The sequence below is a fragment of the Vanessa cardui genome, chromosome 16 (genome assembly GCF_905220365.1).
Source record: "Vanessa cardui chromosome 16, ilVanCard2.1, whole genome shotgun sequence".
Classification (NCBI taxonomy): Eukaryota; Metazoa; Arthropoda; class Insecta; order Lepidoptera; family Nymphalidae; genus Vanessa; species Vanessa cardui.
Window position 1 is genome coordinate 2311344 of NC_061138.1, and position 19913 is coordinate 2331256.

The window sequence follows — 19913 nt, forward strand, 5'->3', positions numbered from 1 at the left end:
TTGAATTTCTATTTTCTGATGATAAACAAGCATATCAATTAACCAATCCTGACATGAATATACACATATTGGGATTCAGCCAAGCTCACTTTTAACTTTTTCACAATGTCGCACTACGTCCTTCAATTTGTATACTAGATCCTGTAACTGTTGTGTTCCACACGTAAACCGTACATCTTCACCATCAGTCTTTAAAATTACTGTGTATAATAAATTATCTGAACCGACGCCAGGAGTGTTTGTTAATACTTCTAATTTCCATTCTACGTCAGTAATTTTTGGACTGAAGCTCGAATTATAGAATGCTTCCATTTTAGGAAATATTCAAAAAGAATACGGTTTCAGCTCATTATAAACTATCTGCAACAATCTAATGAATCTCAGATATTCTTTGAAAGACACGTTATAAATATTTTCGATGTTATTTTGACATATACAGTACACTAATCAGTGTGTCAGTTATTTCTACTTATTTGACAACTGTAGGGTTGCTAGAAGCTAAAATCCAACAGTTTAATTTCAAAAAATACAGACGAATTGATAACCTCCTCCATTTTGAAGTCGGTTGAAAATGGAAACGCAAACTCGCTAACTTTTTAGCAGTTGAATATATGTTGGTAACTGGATGAGTTTTTACAGAGCATTGTTATTAGGGATTTAATATTAATGTTCACATCCGATTTCAGATGCTACCATGTCTTTGTTTAACTTCACCTAATACAGTTTCTGAGAAAGAACTAAAAAAATTTGATAATACATTTTTTTTGTCATTTACTTGAACTCTTCCTTACAGACAAGTTACTGTAAAGTTAAAGAAAAGCAGGATGAATGTTTCATACGTTTAATGTAATCGTGCTTTCATGTGGTTAATTCGGTTACCTGTCAAGATGATCGGTGATGAATCGATGATCACCTTATATTTCGACGACATACAATTTTATATGCGTTTCGAGATATTGAACACATGCCTTTCGCTGATACAGATTTTTCTACTACTGATGGCTGAATAACTATTTTAAATAACGTTACTCTTTTTCTACGGGTGGCGTTAAATAAAACAAATAAAATAGTCCAAAATCGTTAGTATAATTTCACGTTTTAACATTTTCTTTTAAAATAAAAATATTTAAATATTTTAGTTCAAATATAGTCTTCTTAAATTAAAGAAAGTATTTATATTGCAGTTGTTAATATTTTTGTAATAAGGCACATTTGTAGTATTTTTAATATATTCAGTTGGTATTTCAGTAAGAATATCAACACATATTAACACCTATATAGAGTATATTCATAATATTTATGTTTCCTGTGTATAATTGTTAAATGGATAACCATATTATAAATATATATATATAAAAAACACAACCTATCTAACAACGAAAAATACTGGCAGTGCAGTGAAGCATTTGAAAATAGAATCTGTACATTTTGTCATTTTGTAATCAATTATAATTTGTTTTGTATGGCACTAATGGGAGATTAATCTTCGAGCACGTAAACAAAAATATACTTATAACGTTTTGCATGATTTGTTTTTATACATATTTCAGCATCTTAAAAAATCACTCTGTATGATTTAATGGTTACAAAATTCAAGTATTACATAACTAATAATGTCACATTTTATAATAAACTTTTTTCTTATATTGCGTTTATACACAATTTCATAGCCTGTTGTCAATTTGTAAAAAAGTTATGATAAACACTGAACATAACAATAGAATGAGTTGTATCAATTACACATTTTAATCAATCTTAAAACTAATTATCTTATTTTTAAGTTAATAAGTTATATTAAAAATATTTTAGTAAAGTACTTTGTAAACTGTTTATTTTTTCTTAATTTTTATTTGTGCTTAGGAAAACGGATTAAAATAGACATAACATACAAGTATTCCTTAAACATGGATGATGCACAGTTTATTGATTAATCGATAGAAATTTTTTTATACGGTTAAACGCCATGCGTGTCGTAACTCGTACGTCATCTGGTATACGTACATAGGTTCTAAGATTATAATATGTTCGTGTTAAAATGTGGCGACCTTTATGTAATGCTCAATAGCATTATTTTTATTAAATTCTACTTCAAAATCCAATTAATACTATCAAAAACACAAATTGTCGCTGAATGAGGAATACTATAAATATCAAGTTTATTGGATGGAGGCATCAAAAACCAGGATTTTTTGTAGTATAAAATACTAGGATTTTTTTTGTCATCCTTCAACTACAAATTGTCATATCTCACAATTTTTATGTTTACATAAGAAGATCTTATTTCCATATATTTAAGTTCCGTTTAAATATAACATGTTAGAATTTATTTGTTACACATTGCATCGATTAAAACATTTTAACAACAACCATAAATACAACAATACGATTAAAGCAAATTAATTTTCATATAAAATAGAATAGGCGTTTTTTTAAGATTATTTTTCGTTACCCATTCGATTTGTTTCAGCGTTTCATTTTCTCGAGGATGGGTAAAATCATTTCAAATGATGGCCGTTTACCTGGATCCTCGTTCATGCATATTTTGATGAGTTTCGAAATGTGGGGTGAGATGCCCGGGGGGATTGTAATCCTTAGGCCTTCAAGAGCTATCTTCATTCCGCACTCCATTGGCGAAAGGTCAGCGAACGGGACCTTAAAAAAATATACATTGAATAAAAAATCTATACATTTAGCGAACAAGATAACTGAGATTCAAAATATTGTTACATGTGATTCCTACCTCCCTAGTCGCCAACTCCCACAAAAGCACCGCAAAACTCCACATATCGGCCGCTTCCCAGTTCCTTTTGGCACTCGGTTTTAACAGGGCTTCGGGTGCCATCCAAGCCGGGGCGTACACACGACCCCTCTCTTGGAATGAAAACTTCGCATCCGCCATATTGATACGGGCTGTCAAATCTTCGTCAATCTGAAGAAAAGAAAATTGGTTAGTCGAATGTGTATGAGATATGAGTGTGCGTTGGGGGGGGGGGGGGTTAGGATGAGGGCGTGGTACGGAGCGTCGGGGGAGGGGGTTAGGATGAGGGCGTGGTACGGAGCGTCGGGGAGGGGTTAGGATGAGAGCGTGGTACGGAGCGTCGGGGGGGGGGAGGATGAGAGCGTGGTACGGAGCGTCGGGGGGGGGAGGATGAGGGCGTGGTACGGAGCGTCGGGGGGGGGGGAGGATGAGGGCGTGGTACGGAGCGTCGCGGGGGGGGGGAGGATGAGGGCTTGGTACGGAGCGTCGGGGGCGTTAGGATGAGGGCGTGGTACGGAGCGTCGGGGGGGGGGGGGATGAGGGCGTGGTACGGAGCGTCGGGGGGGGGGGGTGAGGGCGTGGTACGGAGCGTCGGGGGGGGGGGATGGTACCATGATGTGCTTGCTGTTGAGGTGGTAGGCGGGCAGTACGCGGTCGCGCTGCAGCGAATGCAGGTAGGCCATGCCGGCGGCGACGTCGCGCGCCAGGCGCACGGCGGCGCCCGCGTCGACCACCACGCGCCCGCCCGCGCCGCCGTGCAGCAGCGCGTGCAGCGAGCCCCACGACATGTACTGCGAGATCACCACCAGCGACGGCGGCGACACGCAGCACCCCACCTGCGGAACAATACAAATCATACCAGGCCTAGGCCCAAGTTCTCAAACGGTTAATGGTTAATATTTCATATGGGGGGGGGGCAGTGGTGACACTTCAATCAGACGATCAAAAAAAAAAACTGACTTCGGTTTTATATTTCTCAGCAAATTATACCAGGCCTAAGCCCAAGTTCTCAAATGGCTAATGTTTAATATTTCATATGGGCAGTGATGACCACTTCAATCAGATGATCAAAAAAAAAACTGACTTCGGTTTTATATTTCTCAGCAAATTATACCAGGCCTAAGCCGCAGATTTAAAATGGCTAATGGTTGAAATATTAACTATAATAATATGGGCAGTGATGACCACTTCCATCAGATGACCAAAAATAACGACTTCGATTTTATATTTCTCAGCTTAAAGGGACTGATAGTGGAATGGATTAGATACTTAAGTAAACAATATGCAATAAATGATTTTTTTTTTTTATTTAATAGTGTGAAATAATGGCCGCTACACACGCAACAATATGGTCTTATCTAATCCGTTGGTATACTATTACAGATTATTTCGTTTACGAAGTTCTATTACATAAATCATTTCAATGAAAGCTGCTAATTTTGGAGCAATAACGAAGCAGACTCCAATTGGAGGAATTTATAGACTGACCGACACAGACATATCGCCATCTGATATAATGTAAAGCGTGTCTGATACATGTAAAGCAGCGATTAGACAACCAGGTGAAATAAAATAATATCCTACATACCACAGGTAGTATATTGGGGTGGGAAAATATCCTGAGCTTAGGGAACTCCTCATTAAAGTCGCGTTGTATGCGGGGAGTGCATTCACGAACTGCAATTATCTTCGCTACTATATCATTTTTCTGCCAACGACCGCGCCAAGTTTCACCTAAAATCAGAAAAAAATAATAACATAACTTTAAAGGCAATAGTTAACAACATTAACTTTAATAGTTTGTATTATTGTATATGGCAACACCTTCGCAGCTGATTGAAATACGAGGAATAATTTATATTGCATTAATGCATTATATATGTATATGCACATTAGAAAATATTAAAAAGCCTTTATCGTATTAAAAAAACACTCATTTTCAACCGACTTCAAAAATGAGGAGGTTATCAATACGTATGTATTTTTTTTTATTATCTTACCAGACGGCGATACTGCGATTCTTGTGTGTAATGCTAATTCGTTGATATTAATGCCCTTATGTCGAGAAAGTGTTGCATCACGGCTCCTGGTCTTCAAGCCCAACCACGACTGGTCTTTGAATTGTATCTTCTTCAGATCTTGACCTTGATTTACAGCCATCTCATGGAGTCTAAAAGTTACAAATAAAATATAACTTAGTAATTAGTGTACCAAACCAAGCCTCCTTTATTTAAAACCTTGATCCCATCAGCGAGCCTGAATACTGATTGTGTTAGATTGCCATCTCATTGGATTGAGAGAGAAATGAAATATTATGCTGAGTTTATTATAAACACTTGTGAATATATCTAATATATATTTATAGCTTACTGATTGTATTAGATTGCCATCTCATTGGATTGAGAGAAAAATAAAATATTGTGCTGAGTTTATTATAAACACTTGTGAATATATCTAATATATATTTATAGCTTACTGATTGTGTTAGATTGCCATCTCATTGGATTGAGAGAGAAATGAAATATTGTGCTGAGTTTATTATAAACACTTGTGAATATATCTAATATATATTTATAGCTTACTGATTGTGTTAGATTGCCATCTCATTGGATTGAGGGAGAAATGAAATATTATGCTGAGTTTATTAAAAACACTTGTGAATATATCTAATATATATTTATAGATACCAATATCTATATTAATATTATAAATGTGAAAGTAACTCCGTCTGTCTGTGTGGAGCTCTTTCATGACAACTGAAATGAAGAATTTAGTATGAAACAACCTTTAACTCCAAGAAAGGACATAGGCTCCTTTTTTTTTGCCTGACACGTGACAACCAACACCCCAAACGCCAAAGAAGGCGCGGCGACTACTAGTATTTATATAAATTATAAAAATCTTATATGTTAATCATCAAAGTGTGTGTCCATACCTTTGTACAAGTTGTCCTCTCGTTTTGTCCAATGGTGTGTCCCCATCCTTATTAGCGAGGGACACAAGAGCCCCAGCGTGAACTAGGTCTTCGGCGATTGCACTGTATCCCCAAAAACAAGCATAATGCAAAGGAGAGTTGCCATGTTCATTTGTAAAATTCACATCTACTCTGTTTTGAAGAAGCTAAAATTATAATTTCGATTTTAATTTACTAATATACTTTAGTATTATAAACACATTATATATTAAAGTTAGTTTAAGCTCCTATTTGTTTAGTGAGGCCTTCCCTCCTTTTCACAGATGTTATATTTTGGTAATACACTGATAAATCATATACATCAGTGCATATAATATACATAAAATTTGATAGGACTTCTCAAACCACTTACAACATACATTACCAGACATATGTATATTTTAACAATTTTTTTTTTAATTTTTGACTTCTTTGTGTGGTTACTAGTATGAAGTTATCAACAATTATATAATTTAAAAAAAAAAACTATGATTGCAATGTTATTAAAATATATGAAATGGTCATATTAAATTGACCCATCTGACCAATTGAACGATAGGTCTGTGTCCATGTGCAGCAGCCAAGTGCAATGGGGTATCATCTCCCATGTTCGTAACATTAATCCTTGCACCTCTTCTGATAAGCATTTCAACTATCTTGAGGTGACCCTCCTTACATGCCCAGTGCAAAGGACTGAAGCCATGATCATCACTGAAAGAATTTATTATAGCTTTATATAAACATATTATTAAAATTTATTTAAAAAAAATGCACATAAAGCAAGAAAACTATAAATATATAACATTATGATATGTATTTAATATTTTCAAAATTATTTAATATAACTACACTTTTTTGTATTCAATATAAATGGAAGATATTTTTCAATTTTCACATGAAACACAATTTTATTTAGGGATTATATTTTTTATTAAAATTATCCAAAAAAAAAAATTTTTTTTTATTCTCATTAGTTATTATTTTAATGATAAGATAATATATAATAAGTCCATTTAAATGCTATAATTGAATTGATATGCATTCTTTCCTGTACAATAGGTGAAGAGATAATTGGAGCACATTTATTCTGACACAATATAATATATGGAGTCAGAAAATGAGGATAATTTAGCTACAGTTTAAGATGACTCATATGAATAAATAAAAATAATACTATTATAAGTTATCTCATGTAATATTTTACATAGTATATACCAAAACCAATTAAAAAAAAAATTAATAATTCTATATTTGAAACATCTTTGAATAAACAACTTTAAATACAAATAAAGTTCAAAACAATGTTAAGGTATAATTTATTAGTTGTTTGTTTGTTTTCTACCTTTAAATGTAAACATGATTATATACCGTGGAAAATCTAATTGGCATCAATTTATTAATCAAAAAATTTGCAGATTCCTCAAAGCTGTCAGTAAAATCGAACAGATGTGACTAATTTTTCCCCGTATTCCGATCTCTGACATAATTTACTAGACCTTGGCGCTGTGGGCGATATTTGTAATATGAACGCCATTTATGGGAGCAAAAAGTAAACAGATGGATTTTTTAATAAATAAGATAACACTGAGATCTTCATCTTACCCCTGATTCATATCATGCTCCGTATCATCCAGCCAAACGCGCACCTGCAGGGCATTTCCTTCTCTACACCACTGAAATATATCCTCCATGATTTGATAACTTAATAAGTCTTTCACTGTAATTTAAATATCGTATTGATATTTTCAGTTTTAATTAATCATCAAAAAAATATGCCACAAAAATAGTTTATTTGTATGTTAATAAAGCAAATTTACAGCCCGACTCATTCATTAGGGTTTGACTTTGACAGTTTCGCAATCACTAAAAATAACACAGTAACGTACAACTCGTGGAGCATTCAACTCTGCACTTCTGCAGTACGATTTCTCTTTCTTACTTGGAATTTACATATTGGATCTCTGTACTTGGTTAAATTATCATAGAACCATTTTATTTGATAGTATTATAATGACGTAGTGTTGCCAAAATAGAAAAAATAACGTTCACTATATTCGGCATTCGCATGACCGCCTTAGTCAATCGGTTTACGTAGTGTTAACAAGGTTTTTAAGTAACATTATTATTACTTACTTATACTATATTTTAAAAATAATTAATTATTAAAATTTAATACTAATAGTTTCTTTTTTTTCTACTACAATTTGTAATATCAAAAAACCCAAAAATACCTTGTGCTTGACATTAAAACAAATGAAATCTGGCTACTGTTTATCTACAAACAATTATTTTCAGAAATTGTCAAGATAATGTTGAAAGGTGTAGGGTGAAGAGGAAATGAAAGTAAATTTTCTTAAAAATAAATGACTAGTCACAGCCAGAGAGCTGTTTAGGCTTAGTGCAATGCTCAAAACAGTTCTCAAAGTACTTAGATCTTTATTTATACTAATATAAGTGCTTATAATTATTTCTTTGCAAATGAAATCTTCATTGCATGTGTTGGAGTAATCTTGAATCCTTGAAGTGCTTCCTTGGCTGCTGCAGACTGCATTTCATTTGCAAATTCAACAAACGCAATATCGTGTCTATTAGGCACAAGACGGACCTCTTTGAAACCAGGGAACCTAAAAAGAAAAATGATTTAGTATTTAAAATAAAAGTATATACAAAAAGTTCTTCTTTAAGAAATAAAATTACTTACTGATTGAAAAGCATAGACAACATCATTTCAGAAGTCTCATCCGGTAGATTAGTGAGGAACAGAATCTGGTTAGGTGGCTGTTCAGCATTGACATTGTTGAGTAGACCAGCTTGACCAAATCCAGGCACTGACGGCCTATTTGGATCCTTGCTCTTCTTTTTCTTACCATCTTCTGTACTTTTGGGTAGTTTTGGACGTTTTGGCCTCTCTTGGAATGTGCCTTTGATTTTAGCTATGACATCACTATCCAATTTAGAATATTGGATCCTCTGTTAAATAGGTTTTAGATGATTATTTTATTATTTTATAATAACAATTTTTAGTTAAATTTGAAAGGAAATGTATAATATACATACCATTGGTTTATCATAAAATGGAAACCCTTGCATGCTTCTTAAAGCAACAGTTGCGCTTGATATTTCCTTGAATATAACAAAAGCCTGACCCCTCATTTTTAGGGTCTTCATAGCGACAATATCCAAAATCTGGCCAAATTGTGAAAAAATTGCATAGAGTGATTTTTTTAACTCTTCTTTCTTAATTTTTTCATTTAAATTGTTGATATATATCGTGTGGTTGGGCCGAATGTCCATAGCTGAAATAAAACTTTTGAGGTTAGACGCCGAAAAGATGCAAACAGCAATATTTATTGTTATTATTTTAAACATAATGTTAGCAATTATTTGTAATACAGAAAAACAAATACAAGTAATGATAATAGAAATTCACTATTAGAGAACTTACTCATTTTGATTTGCAGAGAAATATGAATGAATTCGCTTATTACTATAAGTTTTGTTTGTACAACTTCACAAATTAAAACAATCTATATTTCATCAATAAAATAAGCCGCAATTGAGTAATTAATATTAGTTTATAGTAGATATGGTAATATAAAATATTAAGGAAATCTTAAAAATAGCAGCTAAAGCTACACGGGTTGACGACGCGCTTTATTTTATACCATAAATAAGAAAGTAGAACAGCGACACAGATTATGCAAAGATTAATGTAAAAATATAGTTTAAGTTCATACTAATTATTATAAAAGTAAATTTAATTTATATTCTTCTAGTGTTTTGTTGAAAAATACGTACGTAACTTTGCGAACTATCAATAAAAAACATAATTCTGTTCTCTGTTAAAATCTAATCTGTATGTGTTTTTATAAAATAGAAAATTTATCCGATTAATTGTTTTGTAAATAAAGTTGCACAAAATATTAACTTATACTAAAAACTTATATTTTCAATTTAATAGTGTGTATGTAAAAATAGGGTTCATGCTGAATCGCGCTTATGAAGCCAAATATTTTTAAACTGGAATGAACGAATGAGTTCACTATTGATTTTTTTTTTTACCATAATACTTCATAAAAGTGAATTTTTTACCTGACGTTTAAATAACATACATAACTTTTCGCGCGATTATATTTTTAATACTGAATTAAATTCATGTTTTAAATTAATGATATCATTATAAAAATTTAAAACATTAGTACTGGTGAAAACTCTTAAAAAATAAGGATTGTTTTGTAAATACTCATTAATATATAACATATACAAAATGCATGATTTTTCGCATGATTTTGATACCGTAACTCCAAGTATATGGATGACAAATGAAGAAGGATGGAAAGATAAACTTTTAAAGCTGTCCAATTGGTATAAGGTAAGAAAATTAAACACAAAAAGATTACTTATTACAACAAAAATGACCTCTGAATAACCTTTCAGATACCATTAATAAATTCGAACGCGACCCACAACCTTCCTGATGGCACCTTGGTACGATTTCGAGGTATGGTTCAAGACATGCACAATCCAGAGTTCTATTTTGAACAATTCGAAGTATTTAATACAAAAACAAACGAGGTAAAATCAAAGTCTGGAAAGTACACTGACACAGCTAATATTATGGTAAGATACTTTGCAAAGTACATAAAAATATTGTATATGTATATTTTATAATGCAATCATTAAAATATACGTTTTTAAAGGAAAATGAAAAAGTAAATTATACCGAAAATTTAAAAAGTGCACAAAGACAAACAATAGTTGTAGTTTCAATGCCGGGTTTCAATGATTGGGCTCAAAAATTAGAAGATGAGCAAAATCATTTGAAACATCTCGAGCAACAACCAAATACATCAAAGAGATTGAATCCAAATTATGCAAAGTTAAAAAGATCATATGATGAGAGCGAGGATGACCCAGAAGCAATGGATGTACAAATTGAACTGGTAAATAAGGAGAGAAGAACTAAAGAAGCAGTAGATGAAGGTTCAAACATGGTCTCCAGGGAGCATTTACTTAATTTTCCATTGCCAGATGTTGCCAGCAAATCCTGTATAATTAAGGTAACAGAAAATATTAAGAAACCAGAAATTGTTGTATGCAAATTTATAATATATTAAATTATTTTATTAGATTTTTTTTGTTACCATACAATTATATCATGTATAATTTTCACCTTTTCTGAGAAACTTATGATTAACTGAAAAAATATCTTATGGCAGTACCAATTTTTTGTTAATTAAAATTTTTTCATCATTTTGTATGCAAAAATTTTTCAACCATCCTGATTAATTTTTTTGATTTCTCAGAGTCAAAAGTGAAAAAAAATAGCTATTGGAATAAGTCATAACTTTATACACTGTAATACATTTTCTTGTATGTTTAAAATTACTACTTGTATGTGATAATCTAGTTAGAATAATGAATTTACAACAATACCACCAAAAAATGGTCAAAACTTTTTTTTGTCTTATCTATATTTTATAGAAAAAAAGTTTAATGTCCTAATAAATAAGTGATACATGATAATTAATATAAATAAATAAATGACATAAAACATTTTAATTTTACAGGTTTATGATGATGAAGAAAATCTTAAATTGAATGACATGATAGAAGTAGTTGGTTTCCTCTCTGTGGATCCAGCACTCTCAGGAGAATTCCAACAAGCGAAAGGAACCCTCCTGGAACCCATATGTGAAACAGATGCAGAGATAATAACACACAATCCCCCACCAAGCTTGGTGCCGAGGTTGCATGCTGTATTTGTTAAAAAATTGGATCATTGTAATCCATTGATTAAAGAAAACTTAAGTCAAGGTGATTCTTTATTTATCTTAGAAGCTAGATAAGTTAATGTAATGTAAAAGTTAATTTTATTACACTGACTCTTTCATACTTTCATTTTAAATATATCAATATGAATACTGATCATTGGTATAATTAATATAAATAATTTATCAGCTGTAAAGCTAGGTTGGTTCTGTGTGGTAAAGCCTTACCAAAACCAATAATATGAGTATCATTCATATTTGTATGTTAAGTTCACGAATTGAATATTTACATTTTCAAAAAAACTCTGAATGCTTAAATATCAGTGATTACAAACTATTGTACTGAAGATTTATATGAAGTAGTATTTTTATTTTTTCAAATTGAAACAGATTCATTGATTTATTAACTAATCAAAAGTATTTTTAAATAATGCTTTTCTTTTCAGAAGCAATACTCAAAGATGCAAACACAGCTAGAGATCACTTGCTGAAAGCTCTGACAGAGTTATTGCTGGGCGATAAATTAGCCGCTGAATACTTAATATGTCATCTCATAGCTTGTGTGTAAGTTATAATTATTAGAATTAATTGCATAAGCTACTCTTTATATAGGCAACATGTAACACAGAAAGTCTTTTTTTCATCTATTTATGGCACTGGTTAAATGCAAGAAAATAGCATTTCATTTATAAATTACCAATAAATAATTCAAAAAAATATAACATTATAATATCTCAGTTATTCAATATTATGTACAGATATATATTTTTTTCATTTACCTTATTGTAAGTATTCACATTTCAGTGTTCACATGTAATTGAATTATTAACAATTATTAACATCCCTTGTGCCTGTAGTTACACTGACTTACTTACTATTAAAATATCCGATTAGGTAAATAGTAGAGTAACTGAGGTAAAGAACTTTATAACAACTATGTGACAAAAAAAATTGTTGGATGTCAATTATTTTAACATTTCTATCACTAGCTACAGATAAATATAACAATTTTTTTGTCACAGGTTCTCATCAACAGTTCAAATCTGCAGATATAATTTTTTAATTATTCAGAATTGAGAACATTAATTTGTTTTTTTTTTGTGTTTCAGATACCTCCGTCAAGACACTATAACATTGGGACAATTTTGTCTGAACATATCAAATCTGCCAACTCAGAAGTACCCCAACTATGGCCAGCAGCTTTACAATATTATTAAACAGTTTGTCACTAAAAGCTACTATTTACCTCTAACTGTTGAAAACATGAACACAACTGCTCTGTTACCAAAGTAAGATTTTAACATTATAATTAAAATACCATTCCTTTTCAATTTTTTAATTTAAGAAAAAAATATATAATGGTTTATGTATGTGGATTAGTAAAAAGTCTTTTAGTCATAGATAGGACAATAGCTCTGTAACAAGTTATATGCCTATGCATTGCCTGATTCCTCAATAACATAAAATAAGTTTTATCAAAAAATTATAATGTCTCAAAATACTTTTGCTCATGTTCTACAATTATAAAATGATAAACTAATTTTTCAAGCAGATCATGTATACAGAACTCATATACAATACAATATTAATAAATGCGATTTTAATAACTTGAAATTATGTGAGGAAATATTTATTAATACTTTATTTTTTATGCATAGTATTAAATCTAAAATATCATAAATATGTTTCAGAAAAGATTATGATTGCAATAGATTAACAAGCGGTATCCTTCAGTTAAGCAAACACACACATTTAGTTTTAGACGAAACAAAGATGGAACAAGGACAGTTAGATGCTACCGGTGTCAATAATATTACAGCTTTGGGTAATTTGATAAAACAACAAAAAGTTGAATACGACTTCAAGTACTACAAAATGGAGTTTGATTCAGACATTTCCGTCCTGGTGTTATCAGAAGGCAAATCTCTGCTACCGGTAAAAAAAATTATTTTTATTTTAGATATAGATAAGTTTTTCCTTTAAGCTTACATCTCACTAGTTTTTATATTGACATAAGTGGGAGTACAGGCAAAGGTGCTGCCTAAAGGTAAATGTTACAAATGCCTACTTTAGGGTAGTTAGAAATATTAATTTCTTGTAATAAACATGCCCCAAACATGCCACAAACTTTTGGAAACTTGGGAAATTTTGGGATGCGAAATAATCTGTGCCCTCTTGGCACAAATAAAAGCCATAAAAAATAAAAGAAAATTTTGAGAATTTGTAATTGTTACACAGGCACTAAGTATTTAGCCTACTGCTAAATACTTAGTGCCTGTGTAATATGATGGTATCTACCCAGATAGGTTTGCACAAAGCCCTAACACCAAATAATACTACAGTCATTTAATCTTTAAACACAATCATAGCACTAAATAAATCGAACTTCAAATTAAGCCTCAAGAAATTAAATAAATTTATATTTTTAGAGTGACTATCATATTTCCTTACGGCCTGAGGATTCATCTCTTGAAATATTTGATGCTATTGTCGAAGCTGCTACATATTACTTGAAGGAAGACATCATGAATACTATAAGATCTTATTTGACAAATCTTAAACTTGTCAAATATTCAATTAGTGAGGATTTGCAGGTAAAATTTATTTATTATTTTAAAAATTTCGACGCATTCGCTTATTCCTTTCTCTTGCTCCTTCCTCTTCCTTGCGTACTTGTATGTATTACGATAAATGTGAGACTAGTGTTAATTAAAGAAATTAAATGATAGGTGAAAACAAATAATATGCTTAAATTGTTTTTAATTTTACCTTCCTTAATCACTACTTTATTGTTTCCAGTTTGTTGAAGACGATTTTATAGAAATGCGTAACAAAGCAGACGAAGAAAATGCTGTAACAGCAGACGATTTACATCGCCTGCTTGTTTTGGCGAGATTAGTAAGTTTATCCAGAGGTCAAGACACTTTGAACAAGGAATGCTGGGACATTACAAAAGCTATGGAGGCTGAGAGGTTGCAGCGGTTGAAGACTCGTGTAGCCCGTACTTTTTAATTTTAAGATAAAAATGAAGCATTTTTTATAAAAAAATAAAAAGTTTTTGTTTATATCCATTTTATATTTAAAAACAAAAAATCGAATTCGCTAATCTTTTAGTAAATAAAAAGTATTCGAAGGAAAAGATCTTTCTATTTTATTTTTAAACCAAATACTTCAAGTATTCCCTTCGCTGCCTTTCAGTTACATCTAAAAAAAAATCTTTTATTAGTGAAATAGCAATAAAAATAATTGGCAACACCAAATTCAACCTCGTTTTAGATTCGTTTTGACAATTACTGTTAGTGACAGTGACGTGACGTGTAACTTTCATGATATTTAATTTTATTTATTGATTGCATTTATAAATGAAATTTTAAATAATAAAGATTAAAAACATAACTCAATAAAATGTCGAGTAAAAACAAATCATCTGATAGTTTGACTAAGAGTAAAGCAACGGAATGTGTTTGGAAAAGAGCTTTTTCATCTAGCACTGAATGGCCCGACAAGGTTAGCTGAAATAATCACGAGACTGATTATTTTAAAGACAAGAACTCCTTTTTTATGATGTTATTGTTTGTAGGAAGAGTTTCTGGACGTGATTTACTGGATGCGGCAAGCTATAGGTATTGCTTTGGGCTTGTGTTGGGGGATACTGCCATTGAAAGGATTTGTCGGATTATTGCTGTAAGATATGAATTCTGTATTAAACTTATCATTTGAATTTTGAATATGCTGTGATGGTAAAACTTTAACATAAATTATAATGTATTTTTAGTTTTGTGGTTGTGAATGCAGCAGTGATTTACTTTTATGTAAATAATTTTCAAAGTGTGGATGAGGAAGAATTTGGTGGGATGTGGGAAATAACGAAAGAGGGTTTTATGACTTCATTTGCTGGATTTTTGGTAAGAGACAATGATTTTATAAAAAATTTAAGTAAATTTATAATAACACATTTTATATCTCTTTTTAATTTATTATTATATTATTTGATTAAATAGTAAGGATTCACTTAGTTTGTATTTATCTGTTTGTAAACAATATCCTTTGTTACAGGTGACATGGATTATAATGTACACAGGATTACATGGAAGTAATGTCTTATGAAATTAAATTGTGTCTGGAAGACCAACAATACTTATAAGACATCAACCTATAAACAAGTGTAGTACAAAGGTTTTAAGGTGCAAGGTCTTATATTTGAAGGTTTTTTAAATTTTACCACATTGCTTGTATAAGTAAAAATTTGACTCTACTATGAAGTTATCTAATTTATTTTAAATCTGAAAAATATTCTTTGTTGAACACCCAATGTATTTTAACTTTAATTTAGCCAAAATTACTAGCCAGATTTAAGTGCCAAAATTTCTATTATGTTTCTTTTTAAATAAATATTATTGTAATTATTTTATATCGATCAAAAGTTAAAAAAACATCAAGTCTAAGACGGGTTTGTAGGATCTACAAAGAATTTTAATTGTAATGTTTAATAAATACATCCATAATGTATTTTTATTATACATAAGGGATACAACTTTCTTTGTTTAAGGTATTTTATGAGGCTGTGTTTACACTGCAGCTTTTGTTACTTTATGGTATATAAAATTAGTAATAGTCAAAATAAACATTTATTATTTATGATCCAAATTACAGAGTATAAACATTTAAATTAATTGTAATTTTTAATTAGGTTTTTTACTAAGACAATAAAATAATTACCTGTTAAGTTTACCATTAATGAATGCAGAGTAATAAACATATTTTATTTTATTCACTAAAATAATTCCATATTTTCTTTATTTGTAAATGTTATTTGTTGCATGTAAGAATCATATGTTTGAATTCTTTGTTTTGAACACATATTATAATGGTTGATTTAGAATTAATTGGTTTTATTTCCCTATACTGTATTGTTGTCTTCATGATGCACCAATTCACAATGTTGTGTAATATCATTACAGTTTATTATCTGTACCTCAGTTGCTTTTTCTAGTACTTGTATAAATTTTCATAACAAAAATCAAAGGAAATTTCAAAATGGTAGAAAAACGATCGAAAAAAAAATGTAATATTCAATAATCTTTCCACAATTTTGAAAACATTTTTTTAAATTTCTGCATAAAACTGAAAAATCCAATGTATTTATTTTAAGAAATTTATCATATCATTTCTGTTTAAATCTTGAAAAACTCTTAAGAGTTAATTTAAAAGGTAGTTGAAATAAGAGAATTTGTTAAAATTTAACAATATAATAAAAAAAAATAATAAGAAATTGAATACATTTTTAATCATCTCTCCAAGTGACTAACACATCATCTGTTCTATATCTCTGGGTTATGGTGGCATCTTTGAATTCCATACGAGTGCCTGCTGCATATGCAATGGCACCTGCATGAGCAATCATGACTCCATTATCTATGCAGAATCTTTCATCAGTTGCGAATATCTTCGCACCTCTCTCAGAACACATCACGCCCATCATTTCTTGCAAATGTTCATTACATCCAACACCTCCTACTATTAATACCTGATAAGGAATAAAAATCACATTATTTGATATATTGTAATATTAAAAATTGGGCATTTTGATACCTTATATATTAATAGATTTACCGTAAGTAGATTTTTATCATAGTTATTATAGCTGCATATAGAAAATCGGTTACGGTCTCATATTTAAGAGCTAAAGTCATAAATGTGCAGAACAATAAAGAGAACTATTGTTTGCAATTTACAAAATTTTATTCCACGACAAAGATTTAATTTAAGAGGAACAGTATTTACTGTCCACTTAGAAAGGGGTTCTACGGCTAAAAAAATTTAAGTTAATTGTTATCAAAAAACCCACGAAACAATGTATTCTACGAGTAAATAGGACACTATGAGAGACTATGAGTAAAATAAAATGTAAATAAGTTTACAATTAAATGAAATAATAATTAAATGAAATAAAAAATCTTGAATAAACGTGAAGTTTCGCGGGCGAGCCACCAATTATAGTTTAAATTAAAACAGTTTAATTTTCATAAAATTTTCATAAACAAAATCTATAATTCTTACAATATAAATTAGATTAACTATTCATTATAAATTAGAGTATGAAATGTGCTGTATATAATTATTTGCCGCGCGGGGCTTCGCTCGTGTTCTAGGGTTAGGTGGTCAGTAAATATATAAAAAAATATATATTATATAAAATTCTGTTGAGTGATTTAGTCTTGAAAATATAACAGACAGACAGTATAGTAGACAGACAGTACAGGTATATATTACTATAGACAATTCTTATGCAGTCTAATTATATAAAAAAAGTTTTTTCATACTTCACCTCATCTGATCCACAGTGAGCCATTGCTCTCTCAGTTATTTCAACCAGCATTGCGAATACAGTTTCTTGTAGTGAATAGCAGAGATCTTCCGGCGTGTATTCCTTTAATAATTCGTCTATTCTGTCTTCCATAAACGAAAGTATTCCCGAAAAACTGACATCCATACCTTTGCAATAAAATATTTATAAAAATCAATAAAATTTATTTAAACAATAATATATTATACGGAAACAAAAAAAGCAATTAAGTCAACTGTACATTTCTGTTAATTAGGGAATAATCTAAGTTTTCAACTGACTTCAAAAAGGAGGAGGTTATCAATTCGTCTGTATTTTTTTTTTACTCCAGATACTAATTATCAAGGCAAAAATAATAACATATCTTTATTATTTTCATTACATTAAGGCAAACTCACATGCAACATACTGCACATATTTAAGAGACTTAAAAGAAACAATTAAGCAACAGCTAATCAATTATACAACTGTTGATGAAGAATTCAGTCAAACCAAAAAATTTAAGTATAAACCATACAAGAGAAGTTTCTCTTGTATGGTTTATACTTAAAAGATAATATGTAGTGTATATACCTTTTACACAATATGGCAAATGTAAATACTTTTTTCCCTTTTTAGCCATTTGCTCAATGTTGTAGCCGGGACTGGGTGCATTTGATAATTTTAATACCCTTGCAAATCTGATAAAAAAATAGATCAGTAAATAATTGTGCACAATATAATACTTTACAATTTAATGTCATATAATATGATCATTGAGGTTTCAGTACTTTTATTGTATTACAATGATAAAGTAGTATAAAATTAACCCAATTTAATTTTATACTACAAGCAGGGATTCTAATCAATAATTATTAGCATATTTTGTCATTGCTCTAGCTAAGTTGCTATGTGTTTTTTTCATATTTTTCGATTGCTATGCCGTTTCAATATATGGAAATTTTGATGTATGAATATAGCATAGTTAAATTCTAATCTTTTAAACTATAGTAGTAATGATAGTGGATATATATATATCTTTTTTTGTGGATATTGAAATAGATAGCGACTTTTGCAGGAGCAACAACAATTTGCAGTATTATGTTTATAGTATAAACAGATCTGACTATTTAAGACGAATACATTAAGCATCCTCATATGTATAACAAAGTATTTATTAAAATAAGGTCTTACCTATCTAAACAATTACCAACAGCAATATCTATTGTCTCACCGAATATTCTGTACCTCTGTCTAGAATATGCAATAACTTGTGTATTACCTCCGCTCACATACAAAACTGTTGGATTATTTGCTTTTGTAATTAATCTGCCCATTTCAATATCTGTTTATTAGTGTTAAGATATTTGTAAAATCATTTTTATATATAAAATAATTTTAAATGTGAATGCAATAAAGTTATATTATATTAAACATAGAAGGTTATTTGAAGGAATAGTAATATGTATATTAAAAAGGATACGTCCTATGCAATGATTGACGCCAAGAATAGGTTTGTTCCAGAGTTTAGCACATGTTCTCGCTACAATAGCGCAAACCATTAGCGGCGCCCCCATTCCAGGCCCTTTAGTATAACAAACAACATCAATTTCCTCGGGTTTTATGCCTGACTGTTTTAATGCTTCCTGGAGAACCTCATGAATGTTTTGTTGATGGTGTTCTGCTGTTTCTCTTGGCAAAAAACCTGTATTTATTTTTAAATATTGTACTTTATAAAAATTACTTCATTATTGCAATTAATATTTATTCAATAATTTTAAGAACCATATAAGAACATAAACTATTATATTATATATAAAATACATACATATATATATTCAGTATTTTGTTCATAAATCATAAATATATACGAAAACAAAATTTACCTTCGCCTGGCGGCGTGATATATGTTCGTCGGCAATTTGCAAGTATTTCGCCATCTTTAACAATACCTATCCCAAGTTTATTTGCACTTCCTTCGAAACCTATTGCTATAACCATTTTCTTCAGTGACAAATTGTATTTTTCACTTAACACGATGTTCCGTATTTACAAAATAATAATATGTCATATGTCAATGTCAATATATCACATTTCAAACGGATT

The 19913-nt window shown here is 30.5% G+C and overlaps 5 protein-coding genes across 6 annotated transcripts; 2 read left to right on the plus strand and 3 right to left on the minus strand.

Annotated features, from left to right (window-relative positions):
* Positions 1-1066: 1066 nt before the first annotated feature.
* LOC124536261 (integrin-linked protein kinase) lies at positions 1067-7584 on the minus strand. Its single transcript, XM_047112767.1, has 8 exons — positions 7314-7584; positions 6257-6422; positions 5694-5878; positions 4759-4928; positions 4347-4492; positions 3370-3594; positions 2741-2929; positions 1067-2652 (listed from the first exon to the last, which is right to left on the minus strand). Exons 1-8 carry the CDS (start codon positions 7400-7402, stop codon positions 2464-2466), a joined length of 1359 nt encoding a protein of 452 aa, XP_046968723.1. The 5' UTR covers positions 7403-7584; the 3' UTR covers positions 1067-2463.
* A 546-nt stretch (positions 7585-8130) lies between these two features.
* On the minus strand, positions 8131-9175 carry LOC124536192 (U1 small nuclear ribonucleoprotein A). The gene is made up of 4 exons (XM_047112672.1): positions 9157-9175; positions 8769-9007; positions 8413-8681; positions 8131-8335 (listed from the first exon to the last, which is right to left on the minus strand). Exons 1-4 carry the CDS (start codon positions 9158-9160, stop codon positions 8176-8178), a joined length of 672 nt encoding a protein of 223 aa, XP_046968628.1. The 5' UTR covers positions 9161-9175; the 3' UTR covers positions 8131-8175.
* A 622-nt stretch (positions 9176-9797) lies between these two features.
* LOC124536354 (mini-chromosome maintenance complex-binding protein) lies at positions 9798-14550 on the plus strand. Of its 2 annotated transcripts, none has more exons than XM_047112883.1 (9): positions 9798-10083; positions 10149-10331; positions 10412-10771; positions 11282-11528; positions 11932-12046; positions 12592-12771; positions 13174-13417; positions 13912-14076; positions 14282-14550. In XM_047112883.1, exons 1-9 carry the CDS (start codon positions 9979-9981, stop codon positions 14492-14494), a joined length of 1812 nt encoding a protein of 603 aa, XP_046968839.1. In that variant the 5' UTR covers positions 9798-9978; the 3' UTR covers positions 14495-14550. The 2 variants fall into 2 exon arrangements, with proteins under 2 accessions (XP_046968839.1, XP_046968838.1); XM_047112882.1 differs by having other exon boundaries at positions 9799-10083; positions 11929-12046.
* Positions 14551-14765: 215 nt separating this feature from the next.
* On the plus strand, positions 14766-16364 carry LOC124536452 (respirasome Complex Assembly Factor 1). Its single transcript, XM_047112999.1, has 4 exons — positions 14766-14989; positions 15063-15166; positions 15258-15387; positions 15539-16364. Exons 1-4 carry the CDS (start codon positions 14888-14890, stop codon positions 15587-15589), a joined length of 387 nt encoding a protein of 128 aa, XP_046968955.1. The 5' UTR covers positions 14766-14887; the 3' UTR covers positions 15590-16364.
* Positions 16365-16716: 352 nt separating this feature from the next.
* On the minus strand, positions 16717-19891 carry LOC124536172 (probable tRNA N6-adenosine threonylcarbamoyltransferase). The gene is made up of 6 exons (XM_047112648.1): positions 19694-19891; positions 19291-19512; positions 19002-19152; positions 18402-18508; positions 17811-17977; positions 16717-17009 (listed from the first exon to the last, which is right to left on the minus strand). Exons 1-6 carry the CDS (start codon positions 19806-19808, stop codon positions 16767-16769), a joined length of 1005 nt encoding a protein of 334 aa, XP_046968604.1. The 5' UTR covers positions 19809-19891; the 3' UTR covers positions 16717-16766.
* Positions 19892-19913: the final 22 nt, after the last annotated feature.

Excerpts from the sequence above, each read along its gene's own strand:
- LOC124536261 (XM_047112767.1), bottom strand. The coding sequence starts at position 7,402 with ATGGAGGATATATTTCAGTGGTGTAGAGAAGGAAATGCCCTGCAGGTG. Across the intron at positions 4,493-4,758 it reads AATCGCAGTATCGCCGTCTG|GTGAAACTTGGCGCGGTCGT; the intron begins GTAAGATAATAA and ends TTCTGATTTTAG. Across the intron at positions 2,653-2,740 it reads GGGAGTTGGCGACTAGGGAG|GTCCCGTTCGCTGACCTTTC; the intron begins GTAGGAATCACA and ends TATTTTTTTAAG.
- LOC124536192 (XM_047112672.1), bottom strand. Across the intron at positions 8,682-8,768 it reads CATTTTATGATAAACCAATG|AGGATCCAATATTCTAAATT; the intron begins GTATGTATATTA and ends CCTATTTAACAG. Across the intron at positions 8,336-8,412 it reads TTGTCTATGCTTTTCAATCA|GTTCCCTGGTTTCAAAGAGG; the intron begins GTAAGTAATTTT and ends TTTTCTTTTTAG.
- LOC124536354 (XM_047112882.1), top strand. The coding sequence starts at position 9,979 with ATGCATGATTTTTCGCATGATTTTGATACCGTAACTCCAAGTATATGG. Across the intron at positions 11,529-11,928 it reads TAAAGAAAACTTAAGTCAAG|AAGCAATACTCAAAGATGCA; the intron begins GTGATTCTTTAT and ends TTTTCTTTTCAG. Across the intron at positions 12,047-12,591 it reads TGTCATCTCATAGCTTGTGT|ATACCTCCGTCAAGACACTA; the intron begins GTAAGTTATAAT and ends TTTGTGTTTCAG.
- LOC124536452 (XM_047112999.1), top strand. The coding sequence starts at position 14,888 with ATGTCGAGTAAAAACAAATCATCTGATAGTTTGACTAAGAGTAAAGCA. Across the intron at positions 14,990-15,062 it reads GCACTGAATGGCCCGACAAG|GAAGAGTTTCTGGACGTGAT; the intron begins GTTAGCTGAAAT and ends TATTGTTTGTAG. Across the intron at positions 15,167-15,257 it reads GGATTTGTCGGATTATTGCT|TTTTGTGGTTGTGAATGCAG; the intron begins GTAAGATATGAA and ends ATGTATTTTTAG.
- LOC124536172 (XM_047112648.1), bottom strand. The coding sequence starts at position 19,808 with ATGGTTATAGCAATAGGTTTCGAAGGAAGTGCAAATAAACTTGGGATA. Across the intron at positions 18,509-19,001 it reads GTTGGTAATTGTTTAGATAG|ATTTGCAAGGGTATTAAAAT; the intron begins GTAAGACCTTAT and ends TTTTTTTATCAG. Across the intron at positions 17,978-18,401 it reads TTTGCCATATTGTGTAAAAG|GTATGGATGTCAGTTTTTCG; the intron begins GTATATACACTA and ends TTTATTGCAAAG.